The sequence below is a fragment of the Pezoporus occidentalis genome, unplaced genomic scaffold (assembly GCF_034315485.1).
Source record: "Pezoporus occidentalis ecotype Australia unplaced genomic scaffold, CSIRO_AGI_Poc_V1 ctg68, whole genome shotgun sequence".
In the NCBI taxonomy this organism is placed as follows: Eukaryota; Metazoa; Chordata; class Aves; order Psittaciformes; family Psittacidae; genus Pezoporus; species Pezoporus occidentalis.
Window position 1 is genome coordinate 5,025,821 of NW_026916030.1, and position 25,842 is coordinate 5,051,662.

Sequence of the window (25,842 nt, forward strand, 5' to 3'; positions counted from 1 at the left end):
CCAACTGCTCCATCTCTCCCACTCCATCCCTCGCCCTGGGACTGGAGTGGGGATTAGAGCCAGGTTCAGCTCAATGATGCCACAATCATTCCAATCGGCACAGCCACAGTGCTTTACTGCTTCCCCAACACACAGAGGTATGAGAGGAGCAGGGATCTCCAGCACCAAGGGCTTTGCAGCAGGGCAATGAAGTGGCAGGGAATGACTTTAAGCTGACAGAGGGGAGATTTAGATTAGATACAAAGCAGAAGCTCTTCCCTGTGAGGGTGCTGAGGCGCTGGCACAGGGTGCCCAGAGAAGCTGTGGCTGCCCCATCCCTGGCAGTGTTCAAGGCCAGGTTGGACACAGGGGCTTGGGGCAAGCTGCTCTAGTGGAAGGGGTCCCTGCCTGTGGCAGGGGTTGGAACCGAGCGAGCTTTAAGGTCCCTTCCAACACAAACCATTCTATGATGCTATGAAGAGCAGCAGCCCCATGGGCAAAGGAGACCAGCCCAGGAGAGCACATCTGGAAGCCCCCCTCAGTTCTGCTCCCATAGGATGAAGATCCCCTGGAGTGGGAAACGGCACATGCAGTCTAAATAACATCTGCAGCATCTCTTCCACGCGCTGGCTTGTTTTGTAAACCTGAACTTTGCAAAATGTCACGAAACAGAGAAATGGAAGGCCTGGGATGAGTAAATCTCTGTTAGAAAATCCCCAGGACGCCAGCAGTCGTGTTCTCACTCCGTGATGGCACATTACAGCCCAACCCTGGCTCACAGAGCGGGGTCAGGCATGGCACTGATTACAGAGAGTATTTAATTAACACTGCTGTAAATACAACGCTACTGATGCCAACTAGACCACGATGGGCAGGATGCTGCTGAGCTGAGGAAGGTTTTGCCAAGGCAGGCAGGCTCCCAGCCTTTGAGGGCTTCAGGGGGACAAGAGGAGGACGAGGCAGGGACATTGTCCTTCAAGAGGACAACCCCTTGAACATGAAGGCTTCCCCAGCAGCACCCAGATAAATGGGGTAGTCCCATAGCTGGGAAATGAGCTCTGTGAGGGCAAGACGCTCCCAAAGCAATTGCCAAGACAGGCGTCACCATCCTCTCCCCTGATGCAGATGTCTGGAAGCCACCTTTTCAGAGCTAATTATCCCAAGTTTCTTCACACCTGGCAGACAGTGAAAACAGGGACATCCCAGCTTCAGCCATGCATGACCACAAGCTTACCATCTCACTGGGAAAGGACACCAGGTCTGACCTGGACTAAGAACGGGATGACAACTGAGCTGTCATTGTCCCCAGGACGCACGCTTCACCCATCTCACTGGGGCTCAGGAGGTCAAGGACCAGTATGGGAGGAAGAGATGGGTCAGCGCAGGACCAGTGGGTTTCAGGCACAGCCAAAAAGGCCCTTTCCCTGCTAAGCTCATCAATAGCTTAATGATACCTGCTAAAAAGCTTCACAGTCCCTAATCACTCATCATATTATGGCTGCTCACAAGTGAGGCCAACCAGTACAAACCTCCTCAAAGCCTTTCTAATTATTGAGCAGGAGCTTAGGCTCTACCCAGCCCAAAAGCAGAATCTCAGCTAAAGCCAGCAAACCTTGCTGCCAGCCCATGGCCTGCCTTGATAAACCCCTTTAATGGGCTTGTTATCATCACCTGAGGCCATCTAATGAGATGCATCTGCCTGTCTGTCTGTCCTCCCCTGAAGTCTTTCTGCCCGCCCACCCACCCATCCATCCATCCATCCATCCATCCATCCATCCATCCATCCATCCATCCATCCATCCATCCATCCCACCATGGCAGGAGTGGTGGGAGCCAGCCTTCTGGCATGGCTGCCCTGTGCTGGGTCCATGGACACGTCCCCTGGCACCCCATTCACCAGGAGGGCAGGTGACAGCTGAGCAGCAGCAGATGCCACCAGATGGTCACCACAACCAGTGACCCAGCTAAACCTATAACAGGGAGGGCTATCCAGGGGGCTGGAGCCCTCTCATTTCCTAAGTGACTCCCTGTACCAGTCCCATGGGGAGACGGGAGCGAGCTCAGGATGGTGGCACTGAGCTCCTGCACACAAAGCCCCTCCTGCTTTGCCACACGGGGGACCTGCATTTGCACAGCCACAACTGCTGGTGGTCACAGTCACTCCTTAAGCTCTTCCCTGAGATGGGCTGAGCGCTCACGACTCATCACAGCGATGGGCTCTCAGGGAGCTTTGGGAAAGCAGGCTCGGAAAGGGGTTAAGAGCTTGGAAAAGCTCCCTGAGAGCCCATCGCTGTGATGAGTTGTGAGCGCTCAGCCCCTCTGCTGTGGGCTCTGCAGTGACAAACATCTCCCTCCCATCAATAAGAGATGGTACAATACACTCGGTGACAAATAAGAAGTTGTTGTGGTACCTTTGACTTTAAAGCAGGAGAAATAACCCCACTCTAATGTGATCTACCGTGTCTTTATATTCCCAAGCGTGTCACCCCGGATCGGAGCTGGGGCTCTGATTTAATATCCTCATGGAAACCAGTGCCCTCATCCAATTACCACGGGGATTTCGGAGCAGTCAGCAGCTGAGATGCCTGTAGCCTCCAGCATAGGAGTGAGCCCCATGGGGGGACCAGACCCACACTGATCTGACCAGGGCACCCCAAAAGCGCTGCAGGGTCCTGGGTTCATTCATCCCCCCAACAGGAGCTGTACCAAGGACTGGGTTACACTGGTGGGAAGTGGGGGAGCAGCAAAGCATCGCTGCAGGCAGCGGAGGAGGGTTCTGTGCATCACGTCCCCAGAGATTTCCACTTAGAGCAGGACTGAAATCCCTCTGTTTCGTCCTCGAATGCCTGCTGCTCCGAATCCCCCTGCAGGCACGGAGCCTGGATGCTCGCTGGTAATCCTGCATCATTTATTTTCATTGGCTGACAGAAGAAAAGTGCCGTCAGAAAACTGATGTTAGCTCTGCTGGCTGGCGTCGAAAATGTTGCTTTAATTGTATTTTATTTGGCAATAAGGAAATAGAAGCAGCGACAAAACCCTCCAGATATTCTGCCCTTCTCCCCCCACCCCCCTTCCCCCCATTCCGAATTTCAATTTGGTAATTTTATGACTATGTTTCAGATAAAGCCCAACAAAGCACATGAAAGTAAGAGAAGTGATTTATCCTTTTCAGTAGCACAGGATCTTTGGGCATATTTCTCAGCCTGTAAATATTCAGACTGTTCAAAAACCAGAAAAAGACTGGGTTGGGTTTTTTTTTCCAACCAAAACCCCGCTGGTTTTTTTTCAACCCCCCCCCCCCCCCCCCCGTCTTTTTGATCTCTAAAGGCAAAAGCAGGGATGTGTTGGACATCCGAACTGAAGTAACACCCACACTGGGCAGCTTCACACCCTCCAGCCTGAGCCTGGATATGACACCGTGTCCTGCTGGGATTTTACACTTCCAAGGACATTTCCATTGGCAGGGAGGGTGGGACAGGGACTCCAGCACAATTCATGCGCTTCCCAAAGAATCAGTATGATCGATTTGCTATTGAAATAGGAGGAAGAGGCTGGCTCATGCTTTGCTCCCCCTAACACCGATGCTGGATGGGAGCTATGTGGTCTGGCTTTGATTTGGGGTTTCCCTGACCTTTTCGCAGCATCTCTGCAAGTCAGGAGGATAAAACCTTCCAAACTACTGTGACATTTAGAAACCAACCCTCTGCCATCAGTACATAAACCTGAGGATTTCTCTGTGCCACCCATAATAAAACCCTCTGAGTATTGACTTAGCCAGCCCAGCCGAGCATCCCGAGCATCCTTTAGGTACCACCGCAGGTTTCTTTGCTGCATAAGCTCTTCTCACACCCAACGTGGCAGCGATGCCTTCAAAGCTTTGGGGCGCTGCTCACGGTGCAGAGGGCTCCAGGGAAAGGGTTAATGGGTGGGCAGAGGCAGCGCTGGGGAGTTGCTAGGAGACTTGGGGCTTTAGGATGCGGGATGTGATGCTCAGCCAATGGAGGAGTCCTCTGAGGAGTAAATCTGCTAATTCGGGCTTCATTGATTGCCGGGAATTAGGGGTGGATGTGGGTACAGCTGAGGAGGGTCAGCAATCCTCCTCCCACCCGGGGCTGGTGCTTTCCCATCCTGCTCCTGCGCTTTCAATTAAACCACTGAATTAATGTCTTGCAATAAACTCGGCCGCTATTGCAGTTTGCGTTGGGATTCATCATCACTTCTGCAAATTGCTATATTAAACAGAGAGCTCTTGGTAGCTGGGGACGGAAAGCCAGGGATCCGGCTGGGATTGGGGTGCCCACCCCTCCTTTGGGGTTAGTGTTTACCAGCTAAAAGCCCTTTAGGGGTGCTGCTGATGGTGATGGCACAGGGAAGGCACCACCACCTCCTGCGCACCTGCATATGCTCCTCCAGATGGCCCGGGCTGCTGCTCTTCATGCGGGAAAAGGTTTGACATGAGAAGCTTGCCAGCGGTTTTGGAAGGGTTTTGGCTGATTTTGGCTGGATTTCCATCCCTCTTCCCTTGCTTCCCAGAGCTCCAGCCCATTTGCCATCAGTAAGTGGATGGAGCAGCAATGGCGGTGGAGTGGGGAAGGGGGGAGCAGAGGGGCTGCAGATGCAGGTACAGCAATGCACCCCAAATTGAGCTGCTTTCAGGCTGGATTCTCGGCTGCTGGGAAGCTGAATTGCTCCTCTCTATAGAGCCCCACAGCCAGACCCTCTCACCAGCTCCTGTGTCCGCTTGTGCCACCATCCCCTGCCCCATTGGAAGGACAGGAGGGCTCCCTTAGGTGCCTGGCACTCTGAACATCCATCCCAGCAGGATCCAACCTGCCTCTGCTCTAAGACAGGACCTTTCCCCACCAAGGAGCTCCTTGCATTGCCTCTCTTCACCAAGGGGTGGGATAGGATGGAATAGGGGGGACACAGACTTCCTGCTGCACCCCAAGCCTCGTAGAGGAGCAAGATCCACCCCAGGGCAGGATCTGGCCCCTCCAGGGACTCCAGGATGCCAGCTTTTCACAGAACCAGTGGATTACAGCACATCAGCTCCAATCGATACCGTGCCGTGGCAGGAAGCAAAAGGAAACAAGGAACAAAAAGAGAATTCTCATTTGTGGAGGATTTGGGGCTTTTGTAGTGTTTGGTGGGAGAAAAAGAAAAGAGCCTGAGAAAAGACTGCGGGGGGAACACAGCAGGGTCCTCCCAACCAGGGCACCACCAGGGAGATGGGCATGGGATGGGAGCAGGGTGGGCATAGGGTGCTCCACTTCCACCCAGCACAGGGGGGTTGAGTCCTTCCTGCCTGGAGGAGGGCATCCACAGGGGGTTTAGCACAGAGGATAAAGAAGGGACGCTCAGCCCTCGGTCTGGTCCTGCTGAGATCCTCACAAAGAGCAACCAGGCTTGGAGATGCTCTGGACAAAAGTGAGGGGTTAAAGACAGGTTTTTGCTGACCCAAAGCTCTTGCACAGGGATGAGCAGAAGAGATGCCCCGGGAGCTGCTGCCACAGACCCACTTTTGTCTGCAGCCCAAGCCCTCTGTGCAGGTAGTTTGTCTCATTGTCTGAGGTATTGATTCCCCCAGTGGCAAGCAAAGGCCCTGGCACAGCGAGTGGTGTCACTGATGGTCAGAGCGCTCTGCCCTTGCAAGAAATAGGCTGTTCCCTGGACCCCAAAATGGCCTTTTCCTATGGGACACGGTGGGATGGGGGATCCTGCACAGGGGACAGGAGTGGGGTCACCATGGGCTGCCCCGCTCCCATACAGGGAACCTCAGAACAAGGACAGCACCCAGGGGGGACCTGGCCTGGTTCTGTCACCCCATGTCAGTGGCTTGGGGGAGGACAATCTGGGTACCACAGCACGGCTCTCCCCAGGGCTGCTTGGGATGAGGCTCACGTGCCTGCTCTGCATTGCGAGCTCTCATCGGCGCAGGGCGAAGAGCTCCAAAGGAGCTGCCCTTTCATTATTAATATGGTGATGATGTTTGATGCTGCGTGTGCACAGCGACGGCTCTGCCTCGGGTGGCACCAGCCACGGGAAGGGGTCGGTCCCTTCGTCAGCCTTTCCCCCATCCCAGCACCGCTCCGTGTCTCAGGTGGACATGGGTCCTCTCGGCTGCCCTGGGGATGCAGACCGTGAGCGCAACAGGGAGGGTGAAGCACCACTGAGCTCTGTCTCATGGTGTCTCACTCTTCATGCCCCCACAGGATCATGAAGCCAACCTGACCCCAGCCCCTGCCCACCGCCACCACCGCTGTGATTCCCACAGTCTTGGACCACGGAATAAAAGACAGTGTCTGGATCTGGGTTTAAAAGACTCATTTCAGTGCACGGGTTCAATCTCTTGTTGCTTCAGTTGTTTTCTGCCCTCAGGCCAAGCCAGGACCCCCGGGCATTGTGAGCAGAGCCAGTGCGGGGAAGGGAAATGCTGCTGGGAGCCGCAGCAGCCTCCCGGCATCCTCACATCAAACCTCTCTTCCGTTTTTGCCCTCCGGCCACAGCCCGAGACATGAATCATCCCTCGTCTGTGATTGATCCAGGCTGGGCTGCTGGCAGAAGCCCACTCCCCAACCAAACAAGCTGCTGTCAGCCCCGGGGAGTTGGCTGTGCCCAATGGACCCTGGCCCCAGTGTGTGCCCAAGTCCTTACACCCTGAGCATCCCATCCCTGCTGGCACAGCTGGTGGGGATCCAGGGCTGTGGGGCCACTGGAGGTGCAGGGTGGGAGCCAGGGATCCTTCCCAGGTCCCAGTGCTGCATCTACAGCCAGACCCCATCACGGGTAGCAGGAGGTGACATGGCTTCGTGTGAGTCAGTGATGAGCCAGGCCAGCAAACCTGCTGGGGTGGCTTACCCTGAGCATCACTCGCATTTGTAGAATCATACAATGGTTTGGGTTGAAGGGACCTTAATGCTCATCCAATTCCAGCCCCCTGCCACAGGCAGGGACACCTTCCACTAGAGCAGGTTCCTCCAAGCCCCGTCCAACCTGGCCTTGAACACTGCCAGGGATGGGGCAGCCATAGAAACACAGCCCTTCACCGCTCTATTGCCGCAGCTCAGAGCACCACACACGAGCCTAAAGTCCAGGAGCATCACTGACACCCACTGAGCAAGACCCTGCACCCCTATGTCAGGGTGCAGCAGGGTCACCCCACGCACGACAGGGGCTACAAGTGTCCAGCCCTGCTTGCACAACCCCATCCTCCCCTCCCGCAGCAGCCCCGCGGGTCGGCGGTGGGTGATGTCAAGGTATGTTGGCTTGCAAATTAAACGTCAGCGGCTGCACGGTCCCGGCTCCATCTGCAGAAAATGAGTTGCTGGACTTGGAGAGGGTCCAGTTGTGCAGCTCGGCGTGCCTAACACCCAGGGCTGACAAGGCACTGAATCACTCCTGCCCGCGCTGCCAGGCCGCGCGGAGCCAAGATACATTTCTTTTTAATGATAAGTTTTTATTGTTTGGAGTTCAGCTAAAACAGCCTCCTGGGTGCCCGCGGCCTCCTGCTTCCAGAGCAGCCAAGTGGTGCGGGGATGGAGCCTGGCTGGCGCTGGCGTGCTGAGCACCCCACCAGTGCAATGAGCTGGACGGTCTCAGCTGTAAAGGGAAGTCCTTGAAAAGCATCCGCAGGGAAGGAGCTGGGCTGCCAGCCATGAGCATTGCCCGGTAAATCCTCACAACATCCCTGCAGCCAAAGGCAGGATTTGGACCTGGCTGGGAGACAACACGCCCCAGAGAGCCTTAGGGCACTGATTGCCAGCCCAGCACTCAGGCAGCTCTGTCTGAAATGGGGTATGTGTCCTGGGAGATGCTGCTTGGACCCCTGGCCCCCAGCACACACAACCTGCCACCCCTGTGGTACCTGCCATGGCAGGGAGGCAGCCCCCACCCCAGTGAAGCCACATGGGAACTGATGGAAGGGTTTCAATTGGGGTTAAGCTCCAGGGAATGAGAGCCAGGGGGGTTCAGAGCATCCCTCAGCCCCATTGTGCTGTCTGCCCAGGGGCCAGCCCCACACTGCAGGAGGGGGAGTGTGCAGGGGTCTCTAGGAGGATTTCCTTGGGCTTCAAGAGAGAATCCAGCCTCCCCCCAGCCGGATTAGCCCGGTGCTGAGCCCGCACTGCTCTCAGGATGCTCCTCTGAGCCACTCAGTAGCGCTCCTGCCCGCAGGTCAGACAAGCGGCAAATAAAAGATTTAAGGGAGGTGCTGCAAAGGTACGGTAAAGAAAACCACATCCCGGAGAGATGGTGGTAAATCAGGATGTGGGGGGGGGGAATGGTGTGTGGGAGCTGGCTGCACGCAGGGCCAGCACTGCTGCTTGGGGCTGGGAACGCTGGGCTTTGGGCGAGGGATGCTCCAGTGGGCATCGGTGTGACCCTGTGTGCCGGGGGTCCCTGCCGCTGCCTCCCCCCAGCCAGCACCAGCTTTCCACCATACACTGGGTTTTGTTAAGAGCCCCCTGCTACCCTTGGGCACACTGGTTTGGAGGAGGGGGGCAATGCCAATGCCCTCCCCCTCTCTGCCCATCCCTGCCTTAGCGGTGGATCTGAGCCCTGTCACCATGGGGTGCTGAGATGGGGACCGGAGCCTTGGAAAATGGGTGAGCGGGTCCCCGGGACACCCACCCCCCCCCCCCCCGGCCCCGAGCACCCCGTAACACGCAGGACCCGCTGGCCCCAACCGCTCCTTACCTGCTGCCGCCGCTCCAGCTGTGCGCCGCATCTGGGCAGCTGCGGAGCCCCGGGGCAGGGCGAGGGGCTCGGATCCGGAATGACTCCGGAGCCACCGGGGTTGGGGGAGAAAGCGGGGGAGCCCCCGGGGCATCGCCGGGCGGTGTCCCCTGAGCGGGGCAGGGGGAGCCCCGGGGGGGGGGAGCGGGGCGGGCGGGGAGGGAAGATCCACCCCCGTGTTCGTGCCCGTGTCCTCCCTCCCTCCTCTTCCTCCCTCCTCCTCTTCCTCCTCCTCCTCCGCCGCCGCCGCCGCCCGTCCTCCCGCCGCGGCCAGCCGGGCCGGGGGCTGCGCTGCCGGGGCCGGGGGTCTGAAGGGGTCCGGGGGGGCTCTGAGCACTTGTGCTGGAAGTTGGCAACGCGATGGGGAACGAGCGCTGGAAAACCATGGGAGGAGCCTCGCAACTTGAGGATGGGCAGCAGGAGAAATCGCAGGTAACAGGGCGGGGGGCGGCGGGGGACAGCGGGGGGCAGCCCGGGGGTCCCACCGCATTTTATCCCCCTTCCCTTTATCTCGGTTCTCCCCATGGAGCCTCTCTCCCGGTGCAGTCCGGTGCTGTACCCGCCGTGCGGAGCCCCCGCGCTGCCTCCCGTCACCCCCATCCCCAATTACCGAGTTCTTTACCCGCACCCAGTGTCCCCCCACCCTCCAGCCTCTCTGCCGGGCAGCGGGTGACGCTCTGGGGCAGCCACACACGCCTGCGATGCTTTAAACTGCTTAAATAACCCTGCAAAAGGGATTTGGCATCTCAGCTCCCTGCTGCAGCCAGAGGCATCCCTCTCGCTTCGGGGTCTCCCAGCTGCTTGCGGCCTTGCCTTAACCTCCAGGACCGACCCCCGCAGGGTGCTGGTGTTGCGGTGGGGTGCGGTGAAGCGGTGGCAGAGCCTGCGGTGCCGCACACGTGCCGGAGCCTGTTCTCACAACCGGCCGCACGTGTCCAGCCCAGCGCGCAGGTAGCGGCCATCTGCCCGGCCTCCAGGCGCCGAGGGGCTGCGAGCAGGTGGGGGAGCGGAGGCACAAAGCGGCGTGGTGGGAAGGGAAGGAGTGCGGAGCGTGGGCAATAGTGCCTGGGAAGAGCTGGGGGACAGCGATGGAGCCTGTGGGTCAAGGGAAGGAGCTGAAGAGGGCAGCGCCCGCCGCTGCTCTGCACCCCGATGCTGGGTGAGCAGCCATGAGACACGCTGACTCCCAGGTCTGCCACTTCCCTGTCCTCCTTCCACTTGCGGCGATGCAGGAAAGGGACTGCTGCCTGACTTCTCCCTTCTGCACGCCCTCCTCTGAGCCCTCTCCTCCCCGCTCAGTTCATCCATGGCAAAGGGCTCCCTTGCCTTGCTGGAGAGGGGCTGCCAGCACTGGGAGACAGCAGAAGCTCCAGACCCCAGCGAGGAACCTCACTCTCCTCTCCCCTTCCTGGCACGCATCCCCTCCATGCAGGGCTCCAAGCAGTGGCATCTGGCTGAAGCCTCTATCCAACCAGCTCTGTGTCCCCCCATGGCTCCAAGGATGAGCTGGATAGGATGGATCGGACCCCAACACCCATACGGGGCTGGACAACACAGTCCAGAGCAGTGGTTCAGGCAGGGGCTTGCAAAGGAGGGACAGAGTATGCTGCACAGCCTGTTTCCCAGCTCCTGTAAGCTCCAGTGGAAACCCATCCCATCCCATCCCACCTGCATGCTCACCCACGGAGCCAGCTTGGCGTGATCACCAGCCCTCTCCTCTTCTTCCTCTCCCCGAGCTGCAAGGCACGGCGTGCTGTAGGAGCAGTGGCAGGCAGGCTTTGGATGACGGAGGAGAGCAGGTAACGGGAGTGGGATGCAGTTGGTCTGCCTCTGTGCCTGCAGGGACACAGGGAAGTGCAGCATTAGGCTCCAGGAGGATGTGGGGAGCAGCGGGGTACAGGAGCTACAGCCCCATGGTGAGCAGGAAGGGGGCTGCAGCCCTGCACAAAGCTGAGCAGTAGCAGAGCTGGGCAGGCAGGAGGATGGAGAGGGACGGGCAGGGGAGCAGTGAGTGGCTGGGTTGTGCAATGAGCTGTTGGAACAGCTCTAGAGTGAGCAATGGGTTGGGGGGTCCAGGGGCTGGCCCTTGCTGTCCTGGGGCTGCTTTGGAGCTGGGGGCACCCCGGCAGTAACGTGGGGGGTACCTGGACTAAAGTTTGCTGCAGCAGCTGAGCCCTGGCAATGCAAACCTCAGCGTTCACCCACCCCAGAAGCGCGGCAGGGGTCCTGGTTTGTACCATGGCTCGGTGAGCAGAGCGCCCAGGGGTGCCTGTGATCACTGCTACCATAGCACAGCTCAGAGCTTGCCTGGCGAGCCGGCACAGAGCAGCGGCTTTGGCAGGAGCAAAGGGCACCTCCTCCTCGAGGAGCATCTCCCACGGCAGAGCTCAGCCTCTCCTGCCACCTCCCTCCATCCATGCTCCCCAAGGACCAGCCCATCTCCAGCTCTGCTCTCGCTGTCTCGGGGACAATTTGGCTCCTTTCCTTCCCTCCCCACAGGCTGCATGCGCTGGAGCTGCTGTCTCCCTTCACCCAGCACGGGCACTCGTGGGGAACACTTGGGGGGCATGATGGGCATTGGGGACCCACAGCCCCAGGGTGCAGGGCAGGCACAGTGTGACTGGGGCACCAAGGACCTTGTCCCATGGGTGGCCAAGCATTGAGCTAAACCTAAACCAGCGCAGGTCATGGCTCAGCTTCACAGCCGGGGTACAACAGTGCCGTGGTTCCTGCCCGAGGCTCCTTCCCAAGCTCCATCCCCAGCTCCAGAGCAGGTTCTGCTCTTCCTGGGCACATCCCGGACTCACAGCTTCTGCTCTCCTTAGGAAGAGGTGATGTGGAGACACCGGGACCTCCAGCCCGATGGGTGTCCCCAGGGGGACATCAATAACCAAGGGCAGGGCGATGTCCTGCAGCTGTCTGAAGGTCCTGCCAGGAAGACCCAGCAGCCTAAGGCCATGGCACGGGCAGCAAAGACCCTGGAGTCACCAGGGCTGTGTCCATGCTGGGGCAGGAGCATGGGGCAGAGGTGTCTGCAGGGCCCCATGCTGGGAGCTGAGGGGATTGAGGGGACCCACACCCCACTTCGGAGCATCGCTGGTGCCGCTGGTGGAGCGTTTCCCTCCTCTCCCCACTGCAGGTTGCCAGGTAACACAACCTGCCAGCAGGATGCTGTGGGACTCGTAAAGCTGCCGCCGCGTGGGATCTGGTGGTGGCAAGCAGAGGGGGGTCACTTGCCAAGGGGATTGGTCCCCGCTTCCTTCCCCAATTCCCAGTGCCAGTGGGAGGGCAGCGATGCTGGGGCTTGAAGGCTGGAAAACATCTGGATACAGCTGCGGGGTTTCAGTGTGTTAAAGGATTTGTGTGGCTGCAGGAAATGAGCATCAGCCCTGTGTGGCTCTGCTCCTGAAACCCTTGATGCTCAAATGGGTGCCTCGGTCATCGCAGCCCATCTGTGTGTCCCAGCAGGCAGGATTTGAGCTGGGAACATCAGTATGGTGGGGAGCAGCAGCGTGAGGGATGGGAGGATGCAGAGCTGCTGTGATAGCCAGGACAGCCACAGGGACATCTCACGCTTCAGATCCCAAACCACCCAATGCCGGCCTCTGGTCCCTCCTGTCAGTTCTATGCTTGCGGGGTGCTGAGGGGCTGGACTGAGCCCAGGACCCTGCTGTCCATGCAAGGTTGTCAGTGACAGGCACCTTTGTCTGGCACCATCCTGCTGCCCCCCCGCTGCCCCTCGTGCCCCCAGGCCAGGGCTCCATATCCACAATCACAGGGCAAACTCCTCCACGTGTTGCTCACCAAAAGCTCCCTTCATTGCCTTTGACATCTTTTAATGCACACCAAGGGGCTGAGCCTGGGGCTGCCTCACTGCAAGGTCCCTGCAGGGTAGCTTCGCATTCAACCCAGCACCATTTGCATCTCCAGCCTCACTCTATGGGCTAGAGAAAACACCCAGAGCATCCCCTGGGGCTGGTGGGACACGCATGGACCGCAGGCCCTTGGTCAGACCAGCCCCACTGCAGCTGGGGGGTCACCTTAATGCAAATGGTTGCGGGAGCGTGCATGAATTGAAGGGTGCTTGAAGGAAGGTGTCACTCCAGATAGATGTGCACAGGAGGGGACAGGGCCTGGGCAATCTTTGCAGATGCAGCAATTTTCCCCTCGTTTCTGGGGAAAGCAGGCTTTGTCTCTCCGAATCTGCAGCGTTCTGGCAGCCCTGCAATGCCTTGTGACAGCCGCGGCCGGGGTCAGGGGAGAATCACAGCCTCTGTCCTGCAGGTGCAATGAGAAGGGGAGCTGGCGGGGGGGACAGGGGCTGATGGGGTTAGGAGGCAGCTCGCTCCCTCTCGTTGATGGCAGCGCTTCCCACTCTGCAAGGAGAAAAGGCTCTCGGTGTGCACGGAGCAGCTCCCATGGGCTGAGCCAATGGGTCCCTGCAGCAGCAGAGCTGCCCCAGGGGCTTTGGGGGGGTGTCAGAGACCTTTTCTATAGCAACTCCCCATCACCAGAAGCTCTGGATCAGGTCTGAGGGCTTTGTGAGCAGCTCTGCTCCCCACCAGCAGGCAGCGAGGGCACAAGGGGGACTGGGATGTGTGGTCCTGCGCAGAGCAGGTCCCCACGATGCTTTGGGTGCCATGTCCCCATCATCTACCTGCAGCCTCCTCTTGGTTCAGCCCCTGCCTTCCCTCTCCTCCTTGCTACCCCTGCAGTCCCTGCTTTGGGGGATACAGGGGGTGTTTTCCCTTTTTCTCCCCATTTTTGTGCCCAGGGCAGCAGGGATCCCTGCACTGCACCTCCACTGGAGCATCACCTCCTTAAATAACACACACCATCGGCTGCTCTCGTTGTTATTTCATGCCTCCAGCTCCAGGCGGGTTTAGCTGCTTTGTTCACCATGGTCTCCGTGGTCCCCTCCTCTGCCATCACCCCCATGTCCAACATCACCTCCCTCATTGCTGGACCCCCCCCCCCCCTCCCCAAAGCCTGTGAGGGTTTGAACCCACCTGTGGGATGAAGGGCAGCGGGATGGGTGCGATGGTGTCCGTGTCTCTGCCCGCAGAGGATGAGCTGCGGGTACATCCTGTGCACGGTCCTGCTCTCGGTGGCCGTCCTCCTGGCCGTGACGGTGACGGGGGCCATCCTCTTCATGAACCACTACCACACCCCCGTCACCGAGTCACCCCCGGTCATCAGCACCAACCCTGAGGAAGCCAACGCGCTGGTCACCATCGAGAAAGCCGACAGCTCCCGCATCAACATCTTCATCGACCCCAACTGCCCCGACGCAGCGGGCACCGTGGGGCGCCTGGAGGGGCTGCAGAGCTCCTTGCTGCGCGCCGTCACCGACCACGATGCCGAGGCCAAGGCCAGCAAGAGCCAGCAGAAGGCTCTGCTGGTCACCGTGGCGGATGAGGTGGCCAAGCTGCTGACACACGCCGTGCAGCTGCGTGCCGACTGCGACGGCCTCAAGAAGGGGCACAGCGCCATGGGGCAGGAGCTCAGCGCCCTGCAGGGAGAGCAGGGCAGGCTCATCCAGGTGAGCTGGGGCTGGGGGTGATGCCAGGTGCTCCTTGGGGACCCTCATGTACTGATGTCCCCAGGGACATGGCTGCTTGCATCCCTTGCCCATGGTATCCGGGGGAGATGAACTGAGGTTTAAGATGGGTGGTCGGGAATTGATCAGCTCTGAGTGGAGCTGGGCACAGCACAGGACCATCCCAAGGGTTGTTCATGCAGCAATCATCCCCCCCCCCCCCTTATTTAGAATCCCTCACATTTCCCAGTCTATGGGCTGTGTTGAAACACTTACCTGGGTATGCCAGGGGCACCACTGGATGCTCGGCTCCATGCCCATCCCTCCTGGTGCTCATCTCCCTCCATCCGGAGCTGCTCAATCCCGCTGCTTCACTTCACTCCCCATCCTGCTGCTCTGACACAAGCCACCCCATGTCACTCACCCAGCCCGGGTCACCTCAGGGGATGGCAGAGAGCTGGCGGCTGTCTCAGGACACGGCTATTCCTGCCTCCTCCATGATCCCATCCCTTGCCCAGAGATGCTCTTTATCCCACGGGGTGGCGTCACCAACACCCCCAAGTCTGGGTGACAAATAGGAGCTATCTGGACCCTGACACCCCCAGCCAAAAAGCATTGGAGATGCCATATGGGATCTGCTGTGGTTTCTATGTCCCCACTGCGTGCCCACGAGCCCATAACCTGGCAGGGAGCATTGCTGCCATAGCCTGGCCATGGGAGCAGGCAGAGCATCCTCACTGCGGGTGGTGAAGGGGCTGTGGTGTGGAAGGGGTTTAACCACATTTAACCACAGTTCCTTTCCCCCTCCTGCCCACAGCTGCTCTCGGAGAGCCAGACCAACATGGCTCGGCTGGTGAGCTCCGTCAGCGACGTCCTCGACACGCTGCAGAAGGAGCGAGGTGGAGCCCGGCCCCGGCTCAAGGCTGACCTGCAGCGAGCACCGGCCAGGGGAGCGCGGCCCCGGGGCTGCTCCAATGGTGAGATGTGGGTCCTCATCAGTCCCTCTGGCAGGTCTCTGCCCCCGTGAAAAGGAGGGAGAACACTGTGTGAGGTGGGGGAAACCAGCCCGGAGAAGGGGTTTAACAGAGCAGAGGGGTTGGCAAGGTGAGGGGGGAGATGGAGCAGAAGGGAGATGGAAACTTGTGTCCTAGAAGGAGCGGTTCTCACCGTGCAGCCTGCAGTTGTCCACAAACCAGCCTGCCAAGCCAGCACAAAACCCACTTCACACCCTTGCAGACCTCCTTGCTCTCCATACAGATGCAGCTCTAAAAAAAGCAGAGTAAAAGGGGTAAAAGCAGAGCAAGAAGAGACCATTCACCTCCATTCGGGCACAGAGGGCAGCGCTGTACGGGACTCACAGCCACATTCTTCAGCATTTGGTTGAGATGAAGCTGAGTAAGACTGTCCTGGGGCTGTGAGCAAGTGCTCACACTGCCTGCAGCTACCTCCAGGCATCAGCTCCCTCATCCCCATCTGGGTCCCTGCCTGCCTTTGCAATCACACAGGGACACGGGGTCAGTCCTGGCTGCCCGGAGAGGTCCCCATGGTGGCTGCATCCCCCTGAGCATCACTCGCTTTGAGCATCAGAGGAGAAAGAGCAAGGCAGCACCAAGCAGCCAACTAGAGCTGGCAGCAAGGTTGAGAGCCTGAAAGAGATGGCAAGACATCAAATTAGATCACTAATTAACCAGCCTTCCTCTTGTCCCACCCCATCCCAATGCCACCCTGCAGGCTCCCGGCCCCGAGACTGCTTTGACATCTATGTGAGCGGACAGCAAGAGGATGGGATTTACTCCATCTTCCCCACACACTATCCCTCCGGCTTCCAGGTCTACTGTGACATGACAACCGATGGGGGTGGCTGGACGGTGAGCTGCTGCCGTGCTGGGGATGCCAGCGTGCTGCCAACGCTGGCCATGGGATGCTGGGGTGGGAGATGTCACTCTTGGCACTTGAATGTGTCATTGGGATTGGGGGAGAAATGTTAATGGGGTCTGGCTGTGCATGGGGGGCCGGCTCCCTTAGGGAAGTGAGCAAATGGGCTTGGCCATGTTACCTGTGCCAGCACTGCCCAGTGCTTCCAGCCAGAGCACAGTGGCTTTGCCTTGGGTCTGGGGAGCTGGAAATGGAGGGTGGTTTAATGCAGGGAGCTGGATGCCATGGCTGGAGCTCATCCTTGGTGGGGCCGGTGCCATGGGACACGTGGCTGTGCTTTGCCCTGTCCCTGTGGTCCTGGTGAGCTGGGACCAGGATAGACCCCAAACATGGCACACTTTGCCTTGTCTAATGCAGGGGTGCACAGGGGGGCTCATTCACTGCGCTCATTCACTCATTCATTGCCCTGGCCTATTTGCTTTGCTGCAACGTCCCCATGATGCTCCATCCCTGGCAGTGTTCAAGACCAGGTTGGACAAAGCCTTGGGTGCCATGGTTTAGTGTGAGGTGTCCCTGCCCATGGCAGGGGGGGTGGAACTGGATGATCTTAAGGTCCTTTCCAACCCTAATTATTCTATGATTCTATAATAATAAGTAATAGTAACAGAGGCAGTGAGCAGGGTGTGCCAGGGAGCTGGCAGGGGCTCAGTGGGCAGCAGCCTCTCCCTAAGGCCAGGCTGGGTGAGCCCAGCAGCCAGCACCCCTCCATCTGGGTGCTCTAGGAAACAAATCCCCACGATCTGATTCCCATAAGAAGCTTTGAGCAGTGCCGGGACAGAGCTTACCCCGCTGCCCTCGAGGGGCTCTTGAGCCTCCGACCTCAGTGCCCAGCGCCCACCCCTGCGGGCGGCCATGCACAGCTTGTACCAGTGGGGAAACTGAGGCACGGCCGGGAACCAGCTCCTGGGGGGCTCATAGAGGGGAAAAGGGGGGACCGCCCTTGGCTCGCCAGGGTGGGAAGGGTCCTTGCGAGCCCCGAGCGCAGCCTCCGGCAGCGCCAGCCGAGCTCAAGCGCTGCCCGAATCGCAGCCCAAGGTGATTAGCGAGGCACTCAGGGGCTTATTTAAAGCTGCTGCAGACGGGAGGGCTCCGGCTGGGCTGGGAAGGGGGCGAAGGGAAGGATTTGACACCAGCAGCGCCGTGGGCTCTGTCAGCGGGGCGGGCAAGGCGCGGCCAAGGAGCCGAGCCAGGTGCCGAATCCCGGCGCTCCGGAGATGGGCGCATCCAGAGCAGCGCTGAGGATGCTCGCCCCAGGCTCCCGTTCCCGTTTCCTGGGGTTGCTCTGCAGCACAGGGTCCTAAACGTACCTGCGGTCCCTTGGGGTGCAGGGGGTGTCTGAGCCATGTCCCATGGGGCTGGGGGTGCAGGGTGGTCCTTGGGGCTCTCCAGGGCTCCAGGTGCAGCGCAGAGCCTGGGAAATTTCCCTCCTCCTCCTCCTCCGGAGCGCTCACTCCTGACATTTGGGCTCATTTGCATGTGGGTGGGTGGATGGAAGCGATGGCAGCAGCTGAATCAATTTTGACTCGGGAGCTTGGGAGCTGCTGAGCTCAGCTTTAGCCTGCATGGACAGCTTAGGGACCTCGGGGGGCTGCCCTGACAGCCTGCTGGGGACAAACCTGGCCGGGGTGGCTGCTCAGCACCATCCTGTCCCCATTGCTTCACCTCTAGTGTCACCCCATTCGCTTGCCGGAGGTCCTTGGTCATTCGTCTTCATTGGGAAGGCTGAGCAAGGCACAGCGCTCGCTGGACCATCGCTTCTGCTTCCCACTGTGGCCACATCCAGCCTGGGATGGTCTGGTTCAGTGGCAACAGGAGCATCCGCATCCTGTGCTCAGCACCGACTTTAACTGCAGCTGAGCCAAGCACGGCAGCAGCACCAGGATGCAGCCATGTAATTGCTCATCCTGACCCCGACTTCCCACTTTGGCACTCACCTCCAGCATGTAATTAAAGTAATAACAGGGTGATGGAGGGCAGGGGGAGGCTCAGCATCCTGGAGGCCCGAAAAAGCTGCCTCTTCACATGCTGTTGTCTTTGGAAGTCTTTGCAAACATTCCATGCACCTCATGGTGCCCCTGAGCCTCCATCGCTGCCCTGCTGGAGCTGGGATCAGCATCTCGGCTCCGTAAGCAACGGTGCTGTGATGGCTCTGGCCACCTCAGCATCATTGTCCACAGTGGGAAAGCTGAAGGATGCGTAAGAAAAGGCTGTGCCAGCAGGGTGAGGGCTGTGGTAATGTTAAGTGACAGCTTCCAGCTTCATGGGCACCTGTCACACTGAGGATGCTGGTGGGGATGGCTGCACCCATCCTGCTCATCACCCGCTGGAGGGTCCTGGAGCGGGCTGGGGTTTTGAGCAGACACCAATGCATTTACACTCAGGCTGGGCTGAGCCGAAGGCAGGGGCTGAGAGCAGCCTGAGGTGACACGTGCTGTTCCCAAAGGATAGGATTTATGTGTCACCATGAACGGGGACAAGACACTTCTGCCGGTGGGGACAGTGCTGCCGGTCACAGTGCTCACCGGCTGTGACACAGGGTTGGCGCTTCCCAGGGTCTGGCTCCTGTGGTGCTCCGAGGTTGTCTTCTCCATCACTGAACCCAAAGATGGAGATGGGGGCTGCAGGGAACCCCACAGGGCTGAGGCTACGGGGTCCATGCTGTGGCTGCTGGAAACCAGGAGCTTGAGCACTGAGGTGTGAGGTCGAGCATCTCCCCGGGCTGTGGCTGTGATTTGAGCCTGATGGGGTTTGGTGGGAGCTGGCATCGGGGGGCTGTGAGGAGAAGGAGCAGAGCCCTCCCTCCCCGCTAGCACCATGGCAGGCACCGGCTGGCGCTCCCACTTTCCTCTGGTTTTAACCCATTTTCTGGCTTGGCACCTTTGCAGGAGCCTGTCCCTGCCCTGTGAGCTCAGAGCGACCGGGGGAGGCAGAGAGCGGGGGAGATAAATATTTTAGCTTTGCCTTTAAAGAAGGGAAGGAAATCCTTTTTGCTTAAGAGGAGGGTGATGCATATTTGATGAGGAGGAGCAGAGCAGCGAGGCAGGGCTGCGAGCCTGCGGTCACCGGTGCTCACAGCACCCCGGTGCGGGGAGGCAGCTCCCACATCCCCGGCGGATGCAGGGGTGAAGCACAAGGGATGATGAGGATGGAGCAGGAGCCTCAGGAGGACACAGCACGTCCAGCAACCTCCCGGCCTGCTTTCAAGCCCCTCGGGGCTGAGCTCGGTGGGCAGCGAGGCTCCAAGGGCTGCTCCGATGCCTGGGGTGATGATTCCTGAGCATGCCAAAAGCTCAGCCACGGGGACGTGCCCCGCACGCTTCCCTGGGCACTGCTCAGCAATTGGCCTATTTACAACCTCGGGTCAAAGCCGATTAGGAGGGAGATCGGTGCCGCTTCTGCTGCCTTCCCTGCATGGCAGCACTGGAGCCAAGGAAAATCAGCTTCAGGGCCCCATCCAGCACCATCCCCCTTCCCAGCAAGCCTCAAGAAAGCCCCTTTAAATAGGCTTAACCACAGCTTCTCAAGTGCTCAACGCAGGGATAAAAATTAAGGCTCTAATTCTAGAAGGTAAGTACAGCAGGATCAGAGCCGTGCCGAGGAGCGCGCCGGAGCAGGGCATCTGCAGCCCCCCAAAACACCCATTGTAAAGGGCAAACACAAGCTGAGTCTCCTTTGCATTCTGGGATGAAACCCTGCCTGTGCAAGAGGGTAGGAGCAGCCAGGAGCATCCCTGCGGCACGGCAAAGCATGGTGCTTCCCGGCCGGCACAAGGACTCGGCTGCATTGCCCGAGCCTGGATGCTGGAACCAGGGTGAATGGGCTCAGCAGCACAGCCCAGACTTAGAACCAAGGTGCCAGCACATGGGATGGCTGTTCCCAAATCATTGCTGCGGCCATGGGAACGCAGCACTTGGTGGCAATCGGGCAGGCTGGCTCAGCCAAGTTTAATGCAATTAATCCAGGGCTGGAGGCTTAATTAAGTTCAAATGGCTGGACACAGAACAGCATTTTCTGGATCAGTGTCAACAAATCAAGCCCAAAAGTATGGATAAAAGGGGGATGAAACGCACAGGGCATGACGTGCTGATGAGCAACGGGAGAGGAAAAAGGGAGGAGGAAAGATGTGCTCAGCCTCAGGGATGTGCCCATGGGCACTGGCCACCTTCCTGCAGGAGCACACTGTGGCTTTCCCAAGCTCTGCTCCCATTTCCAGGCAGAGGATCCAGCGGAGGGCTTTGAACCAACTCACCCATCCCTGGGAGCTGGCACATAATGATCCAGCATCCCCCTGGGGACCTGCACAGCAGCACATCCCTGAGCTGAAAGGGTTTAATTTGCACCATGGCGGGGAGCTCGGGGTGCGCAGGCTCGGAGCAGCCCCATACCTGATGCCCTGTGTGTTTCCTCAGGTGTTCCAGCGGCGGGAGGACGGCTCCGTGAACTTCTTCCGTGGCTGGGAAGCCTACAGGGATGGCTTTGGGAAGCTGACGGGGGAGCACTGGTTAGGTGCGTGGGGCTGGCAGCGCTGCTGGGAAGCCTGGGGTCCGCTATGCAAGGGAACGGACACCAAGACCAGGCAGGGGGGGACCGGGTGGGTGCACAGGGGCAGGGAAGCGATGGGGCTGTTGCCTCCAATCACAACCCATGCCCTTGGCCATGCAGCAAGAGCAGAGCAAGGGCTGGAGGGTGGGAATCGCTCCATGTCCTACCCCACACACTGTGTATGGGCTCCATCCTCAGTGGGGTCCCCGCATTCACCCTCTGCCTCCACCGCAGGGCTGAAGCGCATCCACATGCTGACAGTGCAGGGCAGCTACGAGCTCCGCATCGACCTGGAGGACTTTGACAACGGCACCGCCTTCGCCCACTACGGCAGCTTCGGTGTGGGGCTCTTCTCTGTTGACCCCGAGGAGGACGGGTACCCCATCTCCATCGCTGACTACTCGGGCACAGCAGGTAGGGACCCCATAGCCCATGGTGGGGCGTCAGCATCCTCCTCCGGTGCTGCACCCCTGCAGCCACAGGGAGCCGGAGGCAGGAGAGGGGCTGCATCTGGGTGTTTGCAGGCTGGGTGACCCCCAAGTGCCTTGTACATCACCAAAGGGTGCCCAGGGGAGCTCCATAGGGCAAGGAGCTTGCCCAAAGGCGAGGTGAGGGGCAGGAAGGGCCCATCATGGCTCCCTTTTCCCCGGGGCAGGTGACTCCTTCCTGAAGCACAACGGGATGAAGTTCACCACCAAGGACCTGGACAACGACCACTCGGAGAACAACTGTGCGGCTTTCTACCACGGCGCCTGGTGGTACCGCAACTGCCACACCTCCAACCTCAACGGGCAGTACCTCAAGGGCCACCACAGCTCCTACGCCGACGGCATCGAGTGGTCCTCCTGGACCGGCTGGCAGTACTCCCTCAAGTTCACCGAGATGAAGATCCGGCCTGTCCGCGAGGAGAATTAGGTGGATGGCATGAGACCCCCCCCACCCCCTGCCCTTCCCCACCGCCCCATTCCCCCATCTCCCACCCTCCCCATGCTCCCTAAGGGCTGACTCATCTTCAAGATGCACCTGGGAGCACCACTGAGGGTGTCTTTAGCCCCCAGGCACCCATGGACATCACTGGACCTTTCCTTCCTGCTGCCACAGCTCTCCTGCAGCCAAACTGGGTGTCCTGGACAGAGTGTGACCCACAGCTGGTGCCCATGGCAGAGAGGGCTGTGGGATGCAGTGATGTGGGAAGTGGTACCCAGCAAGGAAAAGGAGGGAGGGAGCAGGGCTGCAGCAGCCTGGGCAGATGGGACACCTCCATTCATCTCAGCTTCAGACACAGACACCCAGCAGTGGCCTCTGAACTGAGCTGAACAGGGACTGGGGGACACTCAGTGTGTGGAGCCCTGAGCCCCACAGAGCCCAGAGGGCAAAGCTGCTGCTCCATGGTCCCAGCTCACCCCATGGTGCTACTGGGATGGGGAGGGCTCGGCTGTGCCGGCACCAGACTGTGGCAGTGACTCCTTCTCTGGTCTGTAAACCCCTCACCTCTCCCCCTGCAAGAGGATGCAGCTACAAAGGGACAAACTCCTCAGTCCCCATCGCCCCTGGCCTGGTGCTGCAAGGACCCAGCACTGAGCAGCACGGAGCTGTTTTAGCAGAGCTTGGAACAGGGAGCACAGCGAGGAGGAGGAGGAGAAGAGGAAGGCTCTCAGCACGGCTCTGCTGCATTTTGCTGCTCTTCCCTCCCCAACCAGACCCACTCGGATCCACGCTGGGCTTTCACCATCCAAAAGCTGCAACCTTTCCCAAACCCCTTGGCTCGGGACAGCACAACCCAAGCTCTGCTCGCTCCCAGCCTGGGGATCCGCATTCATTTCTGCCCAGGATGAGCCATGCTCTGGCTCAGCACCTGCAGATATTCAAAGCCTTTCATTTCTTCAAATCCCTTTAAGGTTTTGCAAAAAGAAGCCCCAAGTGGGGCTTAGCATCTGCAGGGCCCTGATAACCAGGCACAGGCGAAGGATGCTTCTCGCCAGCCAACCCAAGGAGGAGCTGCTACAAGGTGTGGGGCTCAGTTCTGCCCCTGGCTCCCCGCAAAGACTCAAATGGGGGATCAAGTCCAAAAACTGACCCCAAAACAACCCGGCCTGAGTGGGCTCTATGGGAGCAGAGCGGGGAGAGGGACAGCCAGGACCCTGCCACGCTTTTCTGCTTGTACTACAGCAGCGATGGGGAGCAGAACCCCTGCCCTGTCCCCAAGGGACACCATCAGACTGCCCGAGGACAGCAGGAAAGCTCCCAGCATCCCTGTTTCCAGGGCAGCTTAAGGCACAGGGAGATCAAAGGCTCATCTTCCCTGCGTGCTTCTCCTTTCTTTTAAGCCTTCCCCACCTTGGATCCTGTGCTGGACAAGCCCCTTCCTCCCGCTGGGCGAGTCCCTGTCTGCCTGTCCTGGCAGGAAAACAGGGACCAGTGATGTGTTCGGGATCACCGCAGCTCCCCCTCTGCCAAAGATGCTCCTCTGAGCCTGCAGACAAGGACGAGCTCCGAGCGCAGGCACCAGCTCCACCGGCTCCATCCCTGCCCACAGGCTGGATGCTCAAACCATGGGACTCGAGGATGCTCAGTGGTGGCATTTCCCAGCCAGCACAAGAGCAGGAGCCCCCCAACAGCTTCCAAGGATCTCCCTGTGCACCTCAGGACCCCTGTGCGCAGGCAGGGAGCAGAACACCCGTGTTTGCTTTCTGTCCATCAGTTCCTATGGATGGGCTGTAGCCGGGTTTTCTAGCGCTCACCTTCAGGACAAGGAGCACACGGAGCCGTGTGTCTGGGTGGGAAGGCTCATCCCTTCCCTGGCCCCCTCCACCAGTAGTTTTCAGTGCTGGGGAGGGGATGCGGGATGCTGTACGTGCAGCTTGTCGGTAGCACACCCTTGTGTACCTGCCCCTGTCCCCCAGGACTCCCTCATGACTCTGTTTTGACTTGCACGAGAGGTATTTCATCCATGCCAAGATGCGGGATTTCCCAGGATTATTCCCGAGGGCCGCAGCCCTGAATTAGGCTAAACCCATCCTCGGTGACACCTCCCCAGGGAGGGATGGCTCGGGAGGGGGGTGGTCCAGGACCTGGCCACGTACGTTCTGACGGAGCCCTGGGCCAGGTCGTGGTGTGTAGCAGTGCTGTGAAGTCTAGGTCGTGTGTGAGTGGTGTCCAACGCTGTACATGTGGACTTTCTAAACTCCTTAATAAAAGGAACTCATCGTTACTTGGTGTGGTGGCAGCTGTGCCCGCGGAGGAGCCCGTTGTGGTGATGGCAAAGGGAACAGCACCGCGTTACCGCAGCTCCCACCGTGATACGGGTGATACTGGGCTCACACATGGCATCCAAGGACCATCCCGTCATGGGTCTGGCCTGACAAAACCCCTCTGTGTGCTGCTGGGAAGGGCTGGGGAGACCCAACAGGGCAGGGATGGGGCAGTGGAGGCAGCCCCAGGGGATGCTGCAAGGTGCCAGCGTTGGGGACCACACTTTAGCACGGGGGACTGCGTGCACTGGCCAAGGAGGGTGGGAGCACTGGGGCTTGTCTGTGCAGCGCCAGGCCCTAAGCAGGTTTGGGGGTTCAGGGTTCTCTGTTAGTGCTGTGCACCCACCACACTCGCACACACATCTGGCACCCCCAGCACCAGACAAGGGGATGGAGGGTGCTGCTACCCCCAGACAAAACCCTCCCTCCCACCAGCATCCCCATCAGTTACCGGTGCCTCCGCTCCAGCCCCAGCACAGCACACGCAGCCTCTCCTCTAAATGAGACAGCAAACGAGGGAGGTGCTCTAATTAGCACCCGAGTTCCCATTGTGGCGGCTCCACCAGCCCGGCCCCTTGTCCCCCTCCCCAGCAGGGCCACACACTAAGGGGTCACACAGCCATTACCACCAGCGGGTATTTAATGGCCAGCAGTGCGGGCTGGGCAGCTCAGTCTGGGCACGGAGTGGGGCCGGTGCAGCAGTTCTGGGGCATTGCCCGAGGCGGAGAGGTGAGTGTGTGGGTCCGGGTCCGGGTCCAGGTCTGGGTCTGCCCGTGCTTTGCATCCTTACCTTGATAGGCAGCGCGGGAGGCAAAGACTGGTGGGAGGCAGCAAGGGGCGATGGTCTGGACACCCACTGGTACCCCTGATGGGATGGGACTCGGCAGCACTGATTGCTTGCTCCCCACTCTGGGTGCACCCAGCAATTTGGGTCCATGAAGGGCAGCTGCGTGGGAAGAGGGAGGTAACAGAAAGGCAGATAAACAGATCATGGGAACGTTTTTAACAACACAGCAATTAAAATTAACGATTATTTGACTTTACTTGATCACCTTGGCAGTGTACTTCAGGAATACCTAGTCATTCATAGACTAAACAAGGGATTCTAATAGGCAGCAGGCAGATGCCGCTTGGATCATCATGCTCCTGCTTGGAATTAGCTCTCAATTTACAGCCTATACATTCAAATTATAGACCTTCAAAGGCTAATCTAGAGGAAGACAATAATCGTTGCAGGCAGAAGGTATGAACCAGGCAGGGAGCACCCCACAGCGAAGCCCCAGGGGCAGAGAGGTTGCTGGGAAGGAGGGAACAGGGTCTTGCGCTCAGCTGTGCCCAGCGCAGAAGCAAGGAGCACCCACAGCATCCTTCCATCAGCATAAGGCAGACACCCTGCGGTGTCCCCATCACCTGCGGTGACATTTTAAGGCAAAATCTCCAGCAAAAAGTAATAATAATAATAATAATAATTAAAACCCCCATTGCCCCTCGCTGAGACCTGCGGGAGGAGGAAGGGGCAGCAGAGCAGCCCTGCCTGTGCTCAAGGTCATCCCAGCATCGTTCCATGCCGCGCTGCTCAGCACCTCCAAGCCCCATAAAGCAGAGGGATGTCGAGCACCTTCCTCCACTCTCGCATTAGGAAGGCATTGCAGGTAGGACCTGCACACGGGGAGGATGAGCCTGGCTCAGGTGAATGCACTTAAGTCCTCCCTGCAGTGCTTCTGAGAGGAATGAGCAGCTCTGAAACCCATCAACCTGAGTGGTAATAGCCCGGCTCAGCCAGCCCCATCCTGGCTGTGAACCAGGGGAGTCGCAGCAGGGAGCTGATAAAGATGAATGGGAGGAGGTCTGAAGGAGGCAGAG

General features: G+C 59.1%; 1 protein-coding gene across 3 annotated transcripts; it reads left to right on the forward strand.

The window, feature by feature from the left end:
- The first annotated feature begins 8,674 nt into the window (after nt 1–8,674).
- On the forward strand, nt 8,675–23,275 carry FIBCD1 (fibrinogen C domain containing 1). Of its 3 annotated transcripts, none has more exons than XM_062640996.1 (7): nt 8,675–9,144; nt 13,778–14,254; nt 15,069–15,228; nt 15,983–16,119; nt 20,596–20,692; nt 20,963–21,142; nt 21,384–23,275. In XM_062640996.1, exons 1-7 carry the CDS (start codon nt 9,073–9,075, stop codon nt 21,641–21,643), a joined length of 1,383 nt encoding a protein of 460 aa, XP_062496980.1. In that variant the 5' UTR covers nt 8,675–9,072; the 3' UTR covers nt 21,644–23,275. The 3 variants fall into 3 exon arrangements, with proteins under 3 accessions (XP_062496980.1, XP_062496982.1, XP_062496981.1); XM_062640998.1 differs by lacking the exon at nt 8,675–9,144 and adding an exon at nt 9,338–9,710; XM_062640997.1 differs by lacking the exon at nt 8,675–9,144 and adding an exon at nt 10,363–10,511.
- The last annotated feature ends 2,567 nt before the right edge of the window (nt 23,276–25,842 follow it).